At 42.0% G+C, this 16,175-nt stretch overlaps 1 protein-coding gene across 1 annotated transcript in view; it reads right to left on the bottom strand.

The window, feature by feature from the left end:
* The window catches only part of dlg4a (discs, large homolog 4a (Drosophila)), a 57,822-nt gene extending 43,483 nt beyond the window's left edge, over window positions 1-14,339 (bottom strand). The window contains exon 1 of the mRNA XM_030068975.1: window positions 14,270-14,339. Within this exon, the coding sequence (XP_029924835.1) occupies window positions 14,270-14,311 (42 nt within the window). The 5' untranslated portion in view covers window positions 14,312-14,339. The remainder of the gene's footprint in view (window positions 1-14,269) is intronic.
* Between the last annotated feature and the right edge of the window lie 1,836 nt (window positions 14,340-16,175).

The following is a 16,175-nucleotide window of genomic DNA, read 5'->3' on the forward strand; positions in this document are numbered from 1 at the left end:
ATTCTTAATTGTTTGATTGGTTGGCTGATGAGTGACAGCAGGTCTTGTTATTCCTATGAATAACACAGAGACCTGCCCATCTTCCGGTAAAGGTGGCGGGAATAAATCTCTGGGGGAGCTGATTATTGATCTCAATATTGTGTTGAAGGCATATTGATCCCTGAGTCTTAAATCATTAATTATAGTGATACTTGGTTTCAATTTCACCTGCACCCTGTGTAGTGTACGGTTTATTCTCTATTCTCTTCAACATAAATACTGCATTAAACTGTATCTTCAAACAGAAGGAGCTACTATGATCCAGTTTGTCTTTATAGTTCATTTATGGATTACATATAACACAGCACATTACAACAAGCAGCTCTTGCCCTATAAACACATTCAAACTAAGATCCTGACTTAATGAGAGCCACTTATGCTGGCCTTTGATTAAGAGCAAAGGTTATGGGAACAAATAACCTTGGAAGATCACCTTGGGAAAAGACTAATAATGGAGTGTCATTGTAAGATAGGATGTCAGCAGGCAACTGCAGTCCAGGAGAAAGTGGAGAAAAGACAGAAAGAGTGACGCTACAGACAAGAAAAAACAAGGGATGCACATGTAAGATATATAAATGAAGTGCATAAATGATATAGATCAAGACGAGGGACTAGAGAATTGATAGAATATTGCAAAAAATAACATTACAGTACTCACGGTACGGTAGTGATTTTTTTTTTTTTTCCACAGCTCCAATGTGTGTGACTGTGTGTAAATTTGCCAGTGAAGGAACATAGTGAGAGACGCTTAGCATGCTGTAAAGGGCAAGAGATACTTGGCAGAGCTCATTGTGGCATGATGAATGGAAGCTAATGGTAAGTTGAAGATCAAAGTTTGACGCTCATGAAATTTTATCTGAGGCATAACCATGACTCTTGCAGATGATGAGCTGAACTTCATTATTATGAGTCAAATCTATAATAGATAGAATCATGTCCTGCAAACCGAGCAGGATTCATCCAGTTTAACTGAGACGTTAATTCCGTTTTCAAATCTGCTCTTGCTTTCCTTTTTTGTTTTTTTTTTTTGTTTTTTTTGCCACATAGTTACATCTCACTGTCTAGTCATGATGAATACAGAGGCAACTTGCGTCTGTGGGAGGATATTTTTAATGTCTTTTCCATGAGGAAGGCGTGGTGTCCCAGATGGAGATGCGGAGGAAGATATGAGGCAGGAGGGTGTGATGCGTGGGGACACACTAGTAGAACTCCACAATTGACACCAGCAGACAGTCTTTTCAGAAACTCGGGGAATATACACTTAAATTAATTTAGCATCCACCTCCTCCGGCAATTTAAAAAAAGCCCATGACAAGAAAAATATAAAGAACAATCAGGATTCATTTTACACAACACAATAAAATATAACTGAAAGATTCCAGCTAGTCAGTATAGGAACGATTCTAAGGGACCAGACTTGATATTCAGAGCAAGACACACAAACCAGGTCAAAACTATCCCACACAATACTAAAAAAATAACCAGAGATCTAGGGGGAACACTGTTCACATATACACATCACTCTGGCAGGGATATGGAGAATTCCTGGGCAGCCTGCTTGGCAGAGCGGGCCAGTGAAGCCGAGCTTGGCTACATGCAGCTAACAGACTCTGTGGAGAAGAGCGTACAACTGAGTGCCATGTGGAGGGAAACTCTGAGCAGACTGCACTACCGGAAACACCTGAGGCTGAAGGGAGGGGATTTTGGGAGGTGACGGGCAATCCGACAATTAATGACCCTGCTCTGTACGACTGGATCACATATTCTCATCATCATCTATTACATATATAATGCAGACATGAAAATGGATATGGAAATCATATTATATATGCAATCGCTTGAATACAATAAAACACAGTCCAAAACCACAGAGAGAGTTTGGTTCTCACTGGAGAAAAAATTACAATATTTTACAGTTTCAAAAGGCAACCATCTGATTATTTGGATTGACAAACCTTGTGTAAACAAAATAGCAGGCTCTTTTCTCATGTAGTGGCACTGTAAATATTACCTGACCTAAAGCTGGCATAAAGCCTTTTTGCAGTACTCTCTGAAAATAAATAATATTTAAGTGGCCCTGAGCAATAAAGTGCATTTCTCAAGGTCACAATTGCAGCCCACTATGCACTTTGCTTTGCTTTGATGCAAAGCAAAAAGTGAATGACTCAAATCAGTGTCATAATAGGCTTCAGCTGGTCCACTATATCAGATAAAGTGAGGGGAATATGATAGTGTGATGCTTCAGTCATTTAGTGTTATATAAGTAGGCTTTCATGATGCATCTAAATAAAAGATACATTTAGCATAATTCCATGGCTGCCATTGGATGCTTGGTGTAGCCTTGGACTCTGTGTAAATGGAAATAGGCCATATATGCAAATCGGTGATATGAACATAATGTGGTGTGAATAAGCTGGCACCTGAAGGCATATGTACAACAGTGGGAGCCTGTAGATAATGTGACCACTGTACTAATTGAGGGCTATCCGTGCAATTAGAAAAGCATGATTGTAGAGGAACTAGCTGTGGTAGCCTATTACTACACACCACACCATATCACACCAAATGAAGGCAATAAGAGCGTACTGTAAGTGGCGTTAACGCGCGATTTTCTTGCAAAAAAAAAAAGGCCTTCGTTCACATCCGATTCATGCACATTTTTACAAATGTGTTTTGCAAAGTCCCAGATGCTGGAGCGGTCGCTGGTGCAACCATCGGGCTTACCTTGCACCCGAACATGAGGGAGAGGGTCCGGTTGCTGCAGATGACCTTACACTGACACATGACGGGCGAGAGGCACTTTAAATTCCTAACAGGCAGAGACATCAGTCCAAAGCCTCAGAGCAGAGCAGAGCTCGCCGGTCCTTCCGCCAGAGCCACGATGCAACTAGAACAGCGACGAGGAGGCTGAGAGGAAAGGTGATGCCGGGGTTCAGGCGGGCTGCCCGGCTACAATGTGGTGGTACCTACTCAGCTGCAAATGTGTTGGGATGCAACTTGAGATCATGAATCCCCCCCCAAAACCTCCTCGCTTCTTTTCTATCTAATTTAAAGAGGTTTGGGGACGCATGCTGGTCTGTCGCTATACGTGGTCATGCTGCTCCACAGATGGAGGTTTTACTCTGACAACATCATCATTCATGATCTACCCTCTCTCTCTCTCTCTCTCTCTCTCTCTCTCTCTCTCTCTCTCTCTCTCTCTCTCTCCCTCTCTCCATTGTTTGACCGTAAAGTTTGTACTCCATGCGCAGCTGGGATCAGGCAACCAGATGAGAAAGGGTCACATCAGTAATTCTATAAAAGCAATAAGCAATTCATGTTGGTTTTTAGTGTCACAGAATCAAACCCAACATTCAGTTTAAAGCAGTCTTGGTCATTATTGTCCCTCCATATCTTGTAGCTTGGGTCATCTCAGCGCCTAACAGTGTGATTGTAGCGCCCCCCTCTCGCACCAGTGGAGAAATGCAGGAGCTGTCCAAGGTGCTGAAATGTTTCAAGTCAGTAGAGGCAAGGCTTGGAGCATGTCTGCATTTTGATTAAAACTGAAATATCACTGATCAAAAACACCCACTCGAGCTCATTCCCAACATTTGCTGTCATCCTCTTGCAGCATTTTTGTAAATGAGCCCCAAAACACACGAGACAACCTTTGCCCCCAATTCTCATAAACACAAAAACTCATCCACAACAACAAATAGGCCCGCCGCTGTGTGATGCGCATGATGTATGCGCTCACACACACTTCCCTTTATCACTGTCTCTGTCTAACCCACATACACACCACACACATGACTGGTGCTGAACTAGAGGCTGTAAGACAATAACCTGTAAATAAATAGAGTGTCACAGAATTTCAGAGCTGGGAACATTTTATGCAGAGGTGGGAAGAGTGCTGAAATGTTGTATTCAAGTAGATGTCTCTGCCTGTAGCTCTAGTCAAATTTTACCAAGAGGTATCTGAAATAGAAAATCCCTTACGTAAAACAGTCGCTCACCACAAAACACAGTCTACCCAGGTAAACTGTATTTGCGTTTGCAAATAATTATCTCAACATAATCCAGATAACTGTCCTATTCAGGTAAAAGAGAGACCAGCCTTCACATAAGGGCCGTTGAAAGAGCTCAAAGCAGGACTCAATCTGTAATAATAACAGTTAATGAAAATAAATTTTATTGCTACATTTCTAAGTATTAAGTGCTGATTTTTCAGTGACAATGGTTTGGAGATGAGGAGTGTTTTTTGGAGAGTTCAAGCTCAAAATTGTTAACTTTGATGGGTGAGGACCAAGAATCTGAAAGGAGCTCTGTGGTGTGGCCTCTTGTATGAATTCAAATATTAAGTCATAGATTACATGAAGTCGTTTGAACACTTCATTCCAAAATGTTTTGTGTATTAAAACAAAAAAGCATTCTAAAGTGGTTAGGCTACATCCTCTATGATATAAACTGATGCTGAAAATACATGATATAAACTCATGATGGCTAATTATATCAGCAATATACAGATTTACTTTCAGACTCTTAGGCCAGTCATCATTTTGTCAAAATCAGAATCACATCTTTCACATGAATGAATGAACATCCCATTTTGGAGGGACAGTCTTCATTTGTAATCAGTTACTCTCCAGCACTGTGCAGGAATGTGCTGACTTGGTGAGGCCACATGGTGGAGTGAGAGACCCAGGTAGGCCAGATTTAAATATTGTGCATTCATCTCAGGACTGACTGCGGTGCAGGGCTGAACGCTCTCGGGTGACGTCAGCGTTAAATCGAACAGAGTCACTGCTCCTCACACCGGTGTGCTGACACTTTTTAAACCTTATCAGTCACTCAGGAAGCGGGGGACACCCTGGGAAATGTGCAATGTGCCGAAGACATCAACAGGTTTAGAGCAGAGCTAAAGAGCAACGATATAAGGTGATTTCAACACAATGTGAAGTAGGTTAGGGTTTCTCTCCCTGAAATAAGGTCATGTTCACAGTGATCTCTCTCTCTCTCTTGGAAACAAGTGAAGCAAAAGAGGTTCATAAACTAACAAATCAATACGTATTATAGAGACAGAGACTCTATGATGTGCTTTGCAGAACAGAAATATGGCGGAGTTTGGAGAGCTGTCAGTCATAAGCAAATATAGCAAGATGTTAAATATTGTAGTGTACGTGTGTGTGTGCATTTGTGTGTGTATAGTCTTGTCTGTCATTCACTTAGTGTGCTAAATGTATGATGTTACACTGCCTGACAGTCGGACTAACTTTATACCTTTGACTCGTGTCTCTGATCACTGTTCTTTTCAAACCCACAACATGGTTTCCATGGATATTGCGTTTTAAAATAGAACTCTGGCCTTGATTGCAGCAGTGAAGGTTGTAGACACAATATTTTGATGAGGGACTCTGATGTCGATTTATACAAGGGAAAAAAAAGATTGCAGTGATGAGTAACAGACCTGCAGCAGCCCATTTCTTCCCATTAACAACAAGATAGCTGTATACTTTTTCTTCGTCCTTAAATTATGCACACGCCGTTTCTCTCTCTGTGTGTTTCCACTCAAAACAAATTCCACTCTGAAAGTGACTGACTGAGCTCTTGATGCCGGTTCTTTAGGAGCTCTTGAGTCTGGAACAAAAAACTTTGAAGCCCCGTCTGACAGCACTTTAAAAAACAAAAAAGCAGCCAAACAGTAGGAGAAACAGAACAGAGCACACACTTTGAGGATGGCAGACAAAAAACTACAAAAGCTCATTTCTATCTGCATTTGTCAATACCAATAACTGATCTATTTAAACAGCTGCAGCCATAATCCAAATGTAACAAAGTGTAGCTGCACCACAGTGTTTGTAGTGCTTGTCTTATTTTCAAGAAGACTGATATTTAATCACCGTATAAGTTTGAATGTACATAAACAACTATGTGACAATTAATAAAAATTTGCTTTTTAATTTTTTAATGCTACAAATATAATTAAACATCATGCAACAGATGTAATTCCATTAAAATGGTTTCTTCAGGGATTAAGCATGATTCAGTTTTGTCTTCAAAGTGTGTGTGGCTGAAATCGAACCTTAACAATGCATCTAAATTAGCGTTTAATTTTGGCTTGATGTTGGCCTCACAGTGCAATGGTGGAGCACTGAATATACTGTTGACCTAATAGCTGGCTCAGTCCATAACGTTAGCAAGCCAAGTGACTAAAGCTGTGGCAATGTTGTGCTGCGCTGCCTCACATTTTGAACTGTAAAATACAGTGTAAATGCCAAAATTAGCATAGCAAATTAACACGGAAGAACTGACTGCTATCGGCTCAAAGTGTGGTAATGGTGGGGTGATAGGCCTACTCTCCACAGGGTAACAACATCAGCCTGATTCATGCATTCAGCCAAACATTTATACCACTGCTTAAAATGTCTAGAGCAAATTGTAGGATGGTAAGTATAGTATTTTAGAAAACAAACAATAGATTATGCACATACCTTCCACATATCTAAGCCAACCAAACTCTGCCAAGTAAAGCGACAGCAGCAGCTTGTTATAGCCCTCAGTGCAAGAAAAAAATGTATAAGCAGGGATGTTTGCCTGGCTACATCTACCTCTTTATATATTTAAGTGGACGTTTTCATCATGAAGTGGCTGAGGGGAAAATTTCCTATGATTCAAGCAGCATCTTCGGAGATGGCGATGTCCTTATCCAAGCATTACATCATGCTGGATATGACACGATAATACCGCCTGTGATGATGTAGCGCAACACAGTAAGCGTGGGATTCATATGGGGACCTGAACGGTGTATTCCAATACTGAGTATGGCATTAACATCCTAATACTGCATTGTGTGAACAAGCATAGAGAGGGAGAGAGGAAGAGAGGGAGAGCGAGAGAAAACCCCCAAAGAACCAGAGTGTTTCCATGACAACATCTGCAGGGGGTGGCGGTTCCCTAACAAATAGTCCACTTGCAAACAGCATTCTGGTCACTGTGTTTATAAGACGACTGTTCACGTCATGGGGATGAGTGTGCACAGACTCGGTGCTTCACTGCAACTACATGTAATGATGTATAATGGTAATGACACACATGCCGGCATTTCTCACACACACCGAGTCTGGAAAGGAGAAGCATTGTGACTATAGGCTGCTGAGCAAAATCCTCCACTGGTTGTTACTGAGCCTCGCAGTTCCAAGACGATAGGCGAGGAGGGTATGTCCTAAATATGTTCAGCAATAATTGTGCTTCAAGTTTAATGCACTATATGGGCAGAGCCAAGGTCCTGACAAGCAGATACAAGTCATGTTGTTATCAGGGACTAAGAACTGCACAAACCAGAGGTGAAACAGTGCATTTTAATGTCAGAAAAGATAAAGAAAAAAAAAAAACAAAAGATCAAAAGTCCTAAACTAACAAATGCATCTTAATGAATGTACTGGAAATTTTCATATACAATGTGCTGAAATGCCAAAAGTGCATCAATAAGGGATTGCCATCTATCTATCTATCTATCTATCTATCTATCTATCTATCTATCTATCTATTCTTTACCAATATGCAGAATCAGCCGCCCCTCTGTCTAATTGAATAGTTACATCACGTCCTATGGGTGATTAATTTTTTACTTTTTTGGGTTGAGCCGAGCTAAGAAGTCTTTTAATGTTTGCCTTGACTAGAAAGCCCATTTCCATGTTTCCACATCCTCCAGTGTCTTGTAAGAATCTTAACTCTGACAATGACATTAAGAGAACAAAAATTGTTTAAAAAGAAAAAAAAAAAGGGAGAAGAACAAGAACATGAATGTCCAGTTCTAGAGGTGAGCCGCATCAGTAGATGACACAATGTTTTATTGCTCTGTCGGGGCAATTCTTCTCTCTAACTTATACTACAATATGACACTGATATATAAAAGATGCACTCCCATCCTGGAATATTTTGTGTCTTGACTGTAGGGCCCCTTTCACTCTCCCTGAGATTTTCCATCCTTCTTTGAAGCTGGCGTGTATCTCTGCCCTCAAGCAAAAGTAGCTGAAGCCCATATACCATTGGCAGGAAAACCTACAGAGAATGAAATTAAACAACTCAACAGTGATTATATTTTTTGGCAATTATAGCTACTTTAACCACAAAATATGGGGCTATCGCTCGAATGTGAACATTTGGTCGGCCGCCCAAACGGGAAGAAAAGATTCTGGACCACTTTAAAGAAAACAATTAAAGTAGCATCCACTCCCACAATCTATAGAGCTCAGCGGCTCTGACGGTGAAATGGTAACGTGCAAACAAAAACTGGGCATCGCCTGGAGCTGTGGAGACGTTCAGAGTCTGCCTCAGCTCTACTGACTGGGAAGCCATTAGAGGTGAGAACAATACTACTGACACCTACGCAGACGCTCCTGTATCTGATTTTTTTGGTTCTTTTCCCTCTGATTTTACCTGCCCTCTCCAGGAAAACTACTATGAGGTTCATAAAGAACAATTTCAGAAACCCCAAGGAACATCAAACACGCTTACAGGAAACAGAGGAGAGAGCAATGTCAGTTAACCAAAGCACAGCTCAACATATCAACCTTCCTTACAAAGGAATCAGTGAAGGATAAACTTGAGAAATTGCAGTGAGGCCCTTTCTGGTCAGCCACGAGTAACCAGAGAAAACAGTTCTCAAAACAACTAAAAAAGTAAAATTGTCTCTTGTGCCACTTTGACACACAAAACAATACATTCTGAAACATCTTGATGCTGTGTTAGAGCCTTGGTTGTGCACCTCCGCTCCAGATGCAAGATCACTGTTTGCCTGCTTGTTAAGAAATCTGGTGCAGCCAAACATTGTCCCTTCTATCTGCAATCTTAGGCAAACCAAAGATCTCCATACTCTCTAATTTCCTCTAGTCCTTAGCTTGATCTCTTCCACAAACCATCCTGCTGCTTAAATTGCACATGCCGCTACCTTAGGAGGCCTCATCACCAGCCATGCCGATGCCATGTTGGAGCAATATCATGTGCATGGAGTAACAGTGTGCGAACAACTTCCTGGAGATTAGCACAGTCAAAACAGCCGATTTGCTCAGGAATGCAAGTATATTTCCCCTTGCAGACGGGTAGAAGTGCTCGGGGACTGATACTGAACAGTTAAACTGCATTCCTGGAGATCATTATCTGCAATTCGCAAACGGGATGGCAACAGTTGCACCGTCATCACAATATCTTAGTGGTTGTTTTTCTTCCTGTGGCAACCAAAGAAGCTCAGTGTCTCACAGCCGCTCCTGGTCTAGCTCTGTACAGCCACCTCACGTCCTCTGTCACTGTCCCTTTCTGCTGTACCTCCTCCCACACTAAGCAAAAAAGCAGTATGCTGTCCACAATACTGAGAGGGTTATTGTCTGTCTGCCAGTTGTCCTCCATCTGAAACTTAATGATATGAGTCAATGTGGAGGAAAGATCACTGCCGACTCAGACTCCAACTTATTTGCAAATCTGTCCTCAGGAAAATGGTGCCACCTGACTGAAAATCAGCACCGCCAGCTTTTCTCCTCAAAGCTTGCCGACTTGTTAAAACAGTCTCTAAGCCCTTCCTTTCCTCCTTACCTAATTTTTCACCTCTACCGAAGAGGCCACCGCAAGAGCTGGCTCTTCTGCAAGTCCCAAAATATGTAGGAAGTCTATCACTTGTCTAACTATTATGCCACTGCCTCGACATCACGACACGTTAAGTCTTTCATTTCCCTCATGTGTGCAACTTACTGCAAACCAGGGGCAGAGCCAGGCGGTGTAAACATTCCCAGCCCAAACCTTCCGAGATCCAGGGGCCTGCTCCTCAGGAGAGATTTTTTTCTGATTTACAGCAGCTATATGCACAACTTTTTGTACATCATTTGGGGAAAAAATCATCCTGTAAGACCTGCATCCTTTTTTGTATCTAATTGTTCTCCAACTGTCCTCTGAAAATGACCGTGCCTGTTTGTCCCTTGCCAAACTTTAGCATAACTTTGGAGCAATAATTAACCACCTTGCCGAAATCCTAGCAGGACTTTTAGCAGGACTCTGAAACACAGTATGTTGGTTGGGTCATTTGACTAAACCTAAAAGATCCGGGGCTTTTGAGAAAATGTTTGGGGCTGGAGCAAAAAGAGGACATTATTATTCTCAAATTAATTGTGATAATATAGAATAAAAATGAGACTATTTCTGTGACAACTGGTTTATTCTATATGTTGCTCTCCACTGTGTGTGTCCCTAAGCATGATTTGGTGTGAAATGTGCACGACTTAAAGCAACATGGAGGAACCACAGTCAAAGCAGAAAGAGGACAGCCTCGTTGTACTTGCTTGTAGCATGAGGGCATTGTATTATGGGTGAACCAACACACAGATTTGTACAGATGCTGTCCGGTCCCACAGAGCCGAGCTAGGTGCGCAGCATCAGCTGTTGCTGCAGTTAAAGTTATTACAGTCCTGGAATAATCGGGTTAACCACATCAGCCCAATGTATCATCAAGGGGAACAGATCCACTGTGCAGGTACATTCTGGTAGGCTGTTGTCTTTCTATATTATAGGAGTGTGTTAGCAAAAATGATTTGTTACTTCTACATCTGAAAGATAAAAACTAAAAAAAACTTTGCTGGCTCAATCTTGGAGGAGCGAGAGTAGATGTTTTTGCAGCAGCTGTTGTTGTAAAATACTACCACCAAGGGATTCAAGAGATTGCAAGAGTGTGATATTTTACTGGCGGTAGCTTTAAGTTGGATGGTTTGATGTTGGCAACTCAATGAATGTAACAGGGAATATGTGAGAATCTCTTATTGAGATCCGGTTTGTGGGACTCATAATGCCTGATGAACAGCAGCTGCGTGCTATCGGTGTGTCCTGTGCCTCGTTTTGTTTCCCCATGTTTGCACCAGTTTGCCCTGTAACTGACTGTTGCCTAGTGAGATCTAGGCAGGCCTGTCCCTTGTAAAGTCCAGTGGGACGTGCTTGAGGTGAAAGGCTATACAAATAATGGAACTTGACCCTGGCACAGTCAGAGCACTGGCTTGTACGCAAATGCAAAAGGCATATCCGGTGTGTTCGCTACTCTGAAAAGATAGGCAGTGTATACGCTTTCAGATAACAAGCTATACTTCGGTTTCAGTTGTTCTGTTTTTTTTAGTTTTGACATAAACTGTATGTGGTAGCTAACGTGAACATGTTGCCTTCATTAGTTACGTCAAAATAAAGAGAGACAGGAAAAACTGAGAGAGAGAGAGAGAGAGAGAGAGAGAGAGAGAGAGAAAGAGAGAAAGAGAGATGACATGCAGTTGACTGCGTATCTACTGTATTCTACCTCCCTCGGTCCTGTATCTCTAAATGAAGAATATCCAAAACTCCACCATTTCAAAAAATATTTGAAATGGTGTTTGTGGACAAGTTGCTTCCAAAGATACTCTTATTCGAAAACGTATATTTTTGATAATTGAAGCTTTCTAGCAGAGTTCCAGGAGCAGGGCCACACCTCAACCCCACCTCTTCCAGCATCCCTAAACACCCACCTAACCCTCTCCTACTCTTTCGCTCCCATATTCTGCAGCCCTCCCTCCTGTGGTGTCTCTCTTTTCCCCTTGTTCCTCTCTCCTTCAGTCCTTCCTATGTAGGGTCCTAAGTGGGGTCCCTGGCTTGCACGGGGTGCTACAGAGTATTCCCTACCTAAGCTTCCCCACATGCAGTCAATCCAGAAAAACTGCAGGCAAGTACAGTCATCATAACCTCATCAATAAATCATTTACATGCCTCTTGTTGAAGGTGTGCTTCTTGCGCATGAAGTACCATTTCGGATGAAAACATGCGATCAGATATGACACCTTTTTGTCATCATACCACAAGTGTGGACATGATTGTTATTTTTAAGGTGAGGGAACACAGTGTTGATGGAGCATGGGCTGTTTTCAGTTTGAAAGAGACACAGAGGAAATATCGGGCCCTTGGAACATCAGATGGACCCCGACAGTGATGCTTCCTTTTGCATGAGCTAGAAACCCAGTGCTATCCAAATTTCTTTGCAGCAACAGTGAGCTGTAATGCTGGCCCATGACTCAGTGTATAGAGCTCAGCATAAGTACCCAGTGAACTAATAAACAACAGCTTTTTGGTCAATCTTGCTTGAAGAGCAGCCCCCTCAACCTGGCAAATCTCTCAGCTAGATAGGTACACATTTTTGCTTCAGAGGTTACCGAGCAGAAGACACCCAACCCCCCCTTTCCCCTCCCCTCTGGCTGGCATACAGGATTATGAAGGTAAACATGGAGCTCAGAGCTGACATTTTCAACCAACTTTTTTGCTGCAACTTTCCAGTTTATGTTCCGTTCAAACGGGGTGCAAGGTCTTCGGTTAAGGTATATTTATTAGCGAAACTTGATGTTTTTGTATGCCTTCCAACTGTTTTCTGGAGGGACTTACACCACAGCACAGTCAGCGCATGTTTCTGTTGAATCCCCACCAAGTGCTGGAAGGAGGTGAGGTGTGACAGGTGGGTACAAAGGAGATGATATAATATGACATGACATGATATGATATGATAAGACTAATGGACGAAATACAATGGAAATAGCAAAATTCCTTCTTATAAACTGCAATTATCAAAAGAAGTGTGATGTCGAAATGCAAGGTGAGAAACATGTTTTTACATATCTATACTTTACTGCACATCTTCAATATTGACCACTATTGATCAGATCAGCATTGACGAATCATGTGCCACTGTGCGGATGTTAGGAAGCTCGTGCTCATTTCTTATGAATGGTTTACTGATGTTCCCGTGAAGTGCTACCAAGATGTTAGTCACTCTTTTGGTCGAAATTATTTATGTAATTCAAGAGTGCTTGTTGACATGTAGCATGACCAGCTCATGAGTTTGAAACCGGGAAGGGACACACTCTCAGAGAGCGATACGCACACACTCTCTCTCCTCTGTCTGCACAGGTAGTAAGAGATTATTGTCACATCATCCTCTTAAGGCAATATCTCACATCATCAGAGTGTTTTCCCCTCACACATACACAAGCAATCAGCAGCCTCACAGATGCACTGTTGCTACCAGTATTCAGAGATCTTCCCAGGCTCTTCAAATTGGTAAAATTACCCCTCCAAAAGTTATGATATATAATGATATTACCTGACTATACATCTGCTACAGAGGCATGCGCACCATAATGTGCCACTGAAATGAAACGTTCAATCATGAATTCAATAAAAATTTTATGATCCCCCTTAAGGATGCTCCTTCATCTGTGCCACTTGTCTGCATCACAGTGAACTATGATTCGACCTTCCATCACATGAAATGCAACAAGGACACACACACACACACACACACACACACACACACACACACACACAGAGACAGAATGACACACACAGTGTTGTTTCTGGCTGTGGAGCTGCATTAATTAATTTCTTGGTGCTATAATGCTCAGGCCGCCTGGTACATGCTCATGTCCACTCAGCTAATTAAGGCTGGAGGAGCTCAGGCCTTCATGAGTCTGATCAGTGTTTTCATATTTGCAAAAACGCAGATACACACACATGCAAACAAATGCATGCACACACACTGGCACTTGTACCACTCTGTGATTGTGAAGGCTAAACTGCATCACCCATAACCCTGTTATTAATTCTACCTCTAATCCTAACCCCGAGACTGACCCATTTGAAGATTCTATTTTTTGTCATTAGTAGGGTTTTCTTCACCGCAGGAGGACATTAGTCTTGTGTACTAAATGTGTCTTGTGTCCTAGTGTCCTCACAAGGATAGAGGTGCACACAAGACAAATGTATATACTGTACAGACAGAGATCTTGTACTGCACAACCACAGAGAGAAAACAACTTAGCATCCGTGATTCTATAATCCTTTAATCAACAAGTCTAGCAGAGTTTTACTCCTCTTGCACATCAAAACATGCATACTGAAACATACACGCCCACATGTGCCAGGGCCACATTCGTTCATAATACAGACCTAAGTGCTTGAATAAACACAGCAAATGCTCACATAGGAGGCTATCTAGCAAAACCTCACAAACATATACCTGGTAAATCCGTGGCAATGTAACAGATTGCAAAGCATGTTCAATGCAATATGCACAGATGTAGACTCAGACTTCATCCAAGCCTCCCTGACCGACTGCCGGACTTCAAGCTAACATGCAAAACAGAGACAACGACAGAGAGAGATGGAAGGAGAAGAACGACATAAACAGAGAGGTGAATTTACCTACCACACACGGGCAGAGAGAAGGGAGCTTAGTGCGGCCCTTCATGAGCGAGAGACAGAGGAAAAACAGCCTCCCAGACACCCGCAGTAGAGGAGGAGAGGGATGGGGAGAGAGAGATGGGAGGCTGGGGAAGGGGAAGGGGAAATAAAAAAAGAGGGAGGGGAAGAGAGGGAAGGGGAAGGGGGATGTCGTAGCAGATGAGGAGAGAGAGTTTTCCTGGAAGCCAGAGTTGGTGTTGGATATATCTTGATGTTAAAAGGCAAGGGTCTGTATAGAGAGAGCTGGCAGACGGCTCCAGCCGTGACTCATAAAATATGTTTGTCACAGCCAGTGAGTGAGGGAGGGGAGAGAGACAGACGTAGATTCACAAAGTAACATTTTTTTCCATCTTCCCTCTTTCATATAGATGTGGTTTATATATCCACTCGGCTCTGTTGTCTCCTTTTTCTGTCTCCCTTTCTGACACAAAAACACAGTCATACACACCGTCATTACACAACCTCACATAATCTTCTCCCCCCTCCTCATTTGGATTATCACTCAGTGTGAAACAGGTCCGAAAAAGCGATGAAAATGTAAAGAAGGAAAACTGTGAGGATTATGATTGTGTTTCATTTTTGTAACTTGTATTTATGTGACATTGGCCTTTTGGCCATGTTATTATGGTAAAATCCTTGCTAGATAGATTTCCAGTGGCAAAGAAAGACATTTTAATTAACATTAACCAAAGGGCCCTGTCAGTCATTTCAGTGCGTGGCTCCGCGCAGCAGATACACCTGCATATCACTTGCTAAAATAAAAGGATGACTCAACAGCAAAGCATCTAAACTGAGCAGAAGTTAATAGAAAAAAGCAAGTTGCTCAGTATTTTAAAGGCTTATTGTCAATACAGTGTAAGTGACTATGCATGCAAAGAATATAAGCCATGTCGGATAAACCTTATGCACAAATTAGCCGTTAAAGGCTAAATAATATAACAAAACTTTAATATGATATATGCTGTCATACAAAATGCCTTCCAATTTTATTAACATTATGTCATTTGGTGTTTATCTGTTATCTGCTGCTAGACTGTCACAAATGATGTCATCTTCATTTCTGAAACCTAAATCTAAACCCCCCACAGCTTGCAGATGGGGGGTACTGCTTTGCTTTCAAGGGACCCCACAGAGAGGGGTAAAGCCTTCAGACAGTGAGGTAATCGAACACTAAATAAGAGGCACCAAGGTGGGAGGCCCACTGTCAGGTAGGGGACCTTCACTTCCTAGCATCCCTGCAGAAAGGATCAAAAGGCCATCGAGTCAACAAAAACATGACATCAATAACAACATCATTGGGACCATCAGTTTGAAACAAATGACTGCACTTTGCACATGAAAGCCCAAGTCATACCCATTTAAGGCTTATTCATCTAATTGTCTCCAGGTTATTGACTTATGAAAACCCGGTTCAGAATATGCAGGGCTGCCATCCAGTGGAGGAAGAAGAACACAATTCCTTCATTTTAAGTAACAGTGGAAATATCCTAATAGATTAAGGCTGCATTTGGTTCCACATTGTGGTCCCCTTTGATGTCTCTCCCTTCAGTGAGCTCTCCAGTGACGAAATGCCTGACGTACAAAAAGTAAAGCCCTCTGGTTCTCAGCCAGGGTGGAGAAAGGTGAGGGATCAACATGAGTTAGATCTGAACACAGCTTTTCACAAGAAGAGCGATGGGTTTTACTATCTTTTTTGAAAACAAATGAAACCGCGGCTAAAATTATTTAGTATCTACAAATTAAATAAAGCCTTTTTGAGGAGACTGGATCGGTGAAATGCACTAAAATGCTGCATCTTTTGACAACCTGCCTATTCCTGAATGGTGCAGCATTGTGAAAAATTGAAGCACAGAAAAGATATAAAAAAAAAT

The sequence above is a fragment of the Myripristis murdjan genome, chromosome 14 (assembly GCF_902150065.1).
Source record: "Myripristis murdjan chromosome 14, fMyrMur1.1, whole genome shotgun sequence".
Lineage (NCBI taxonomy): Eukaryota > Metazoa > Chordata > Actinopteri > Holocentriformes > Holocentridae > Myripristis > Myripristis murdjan.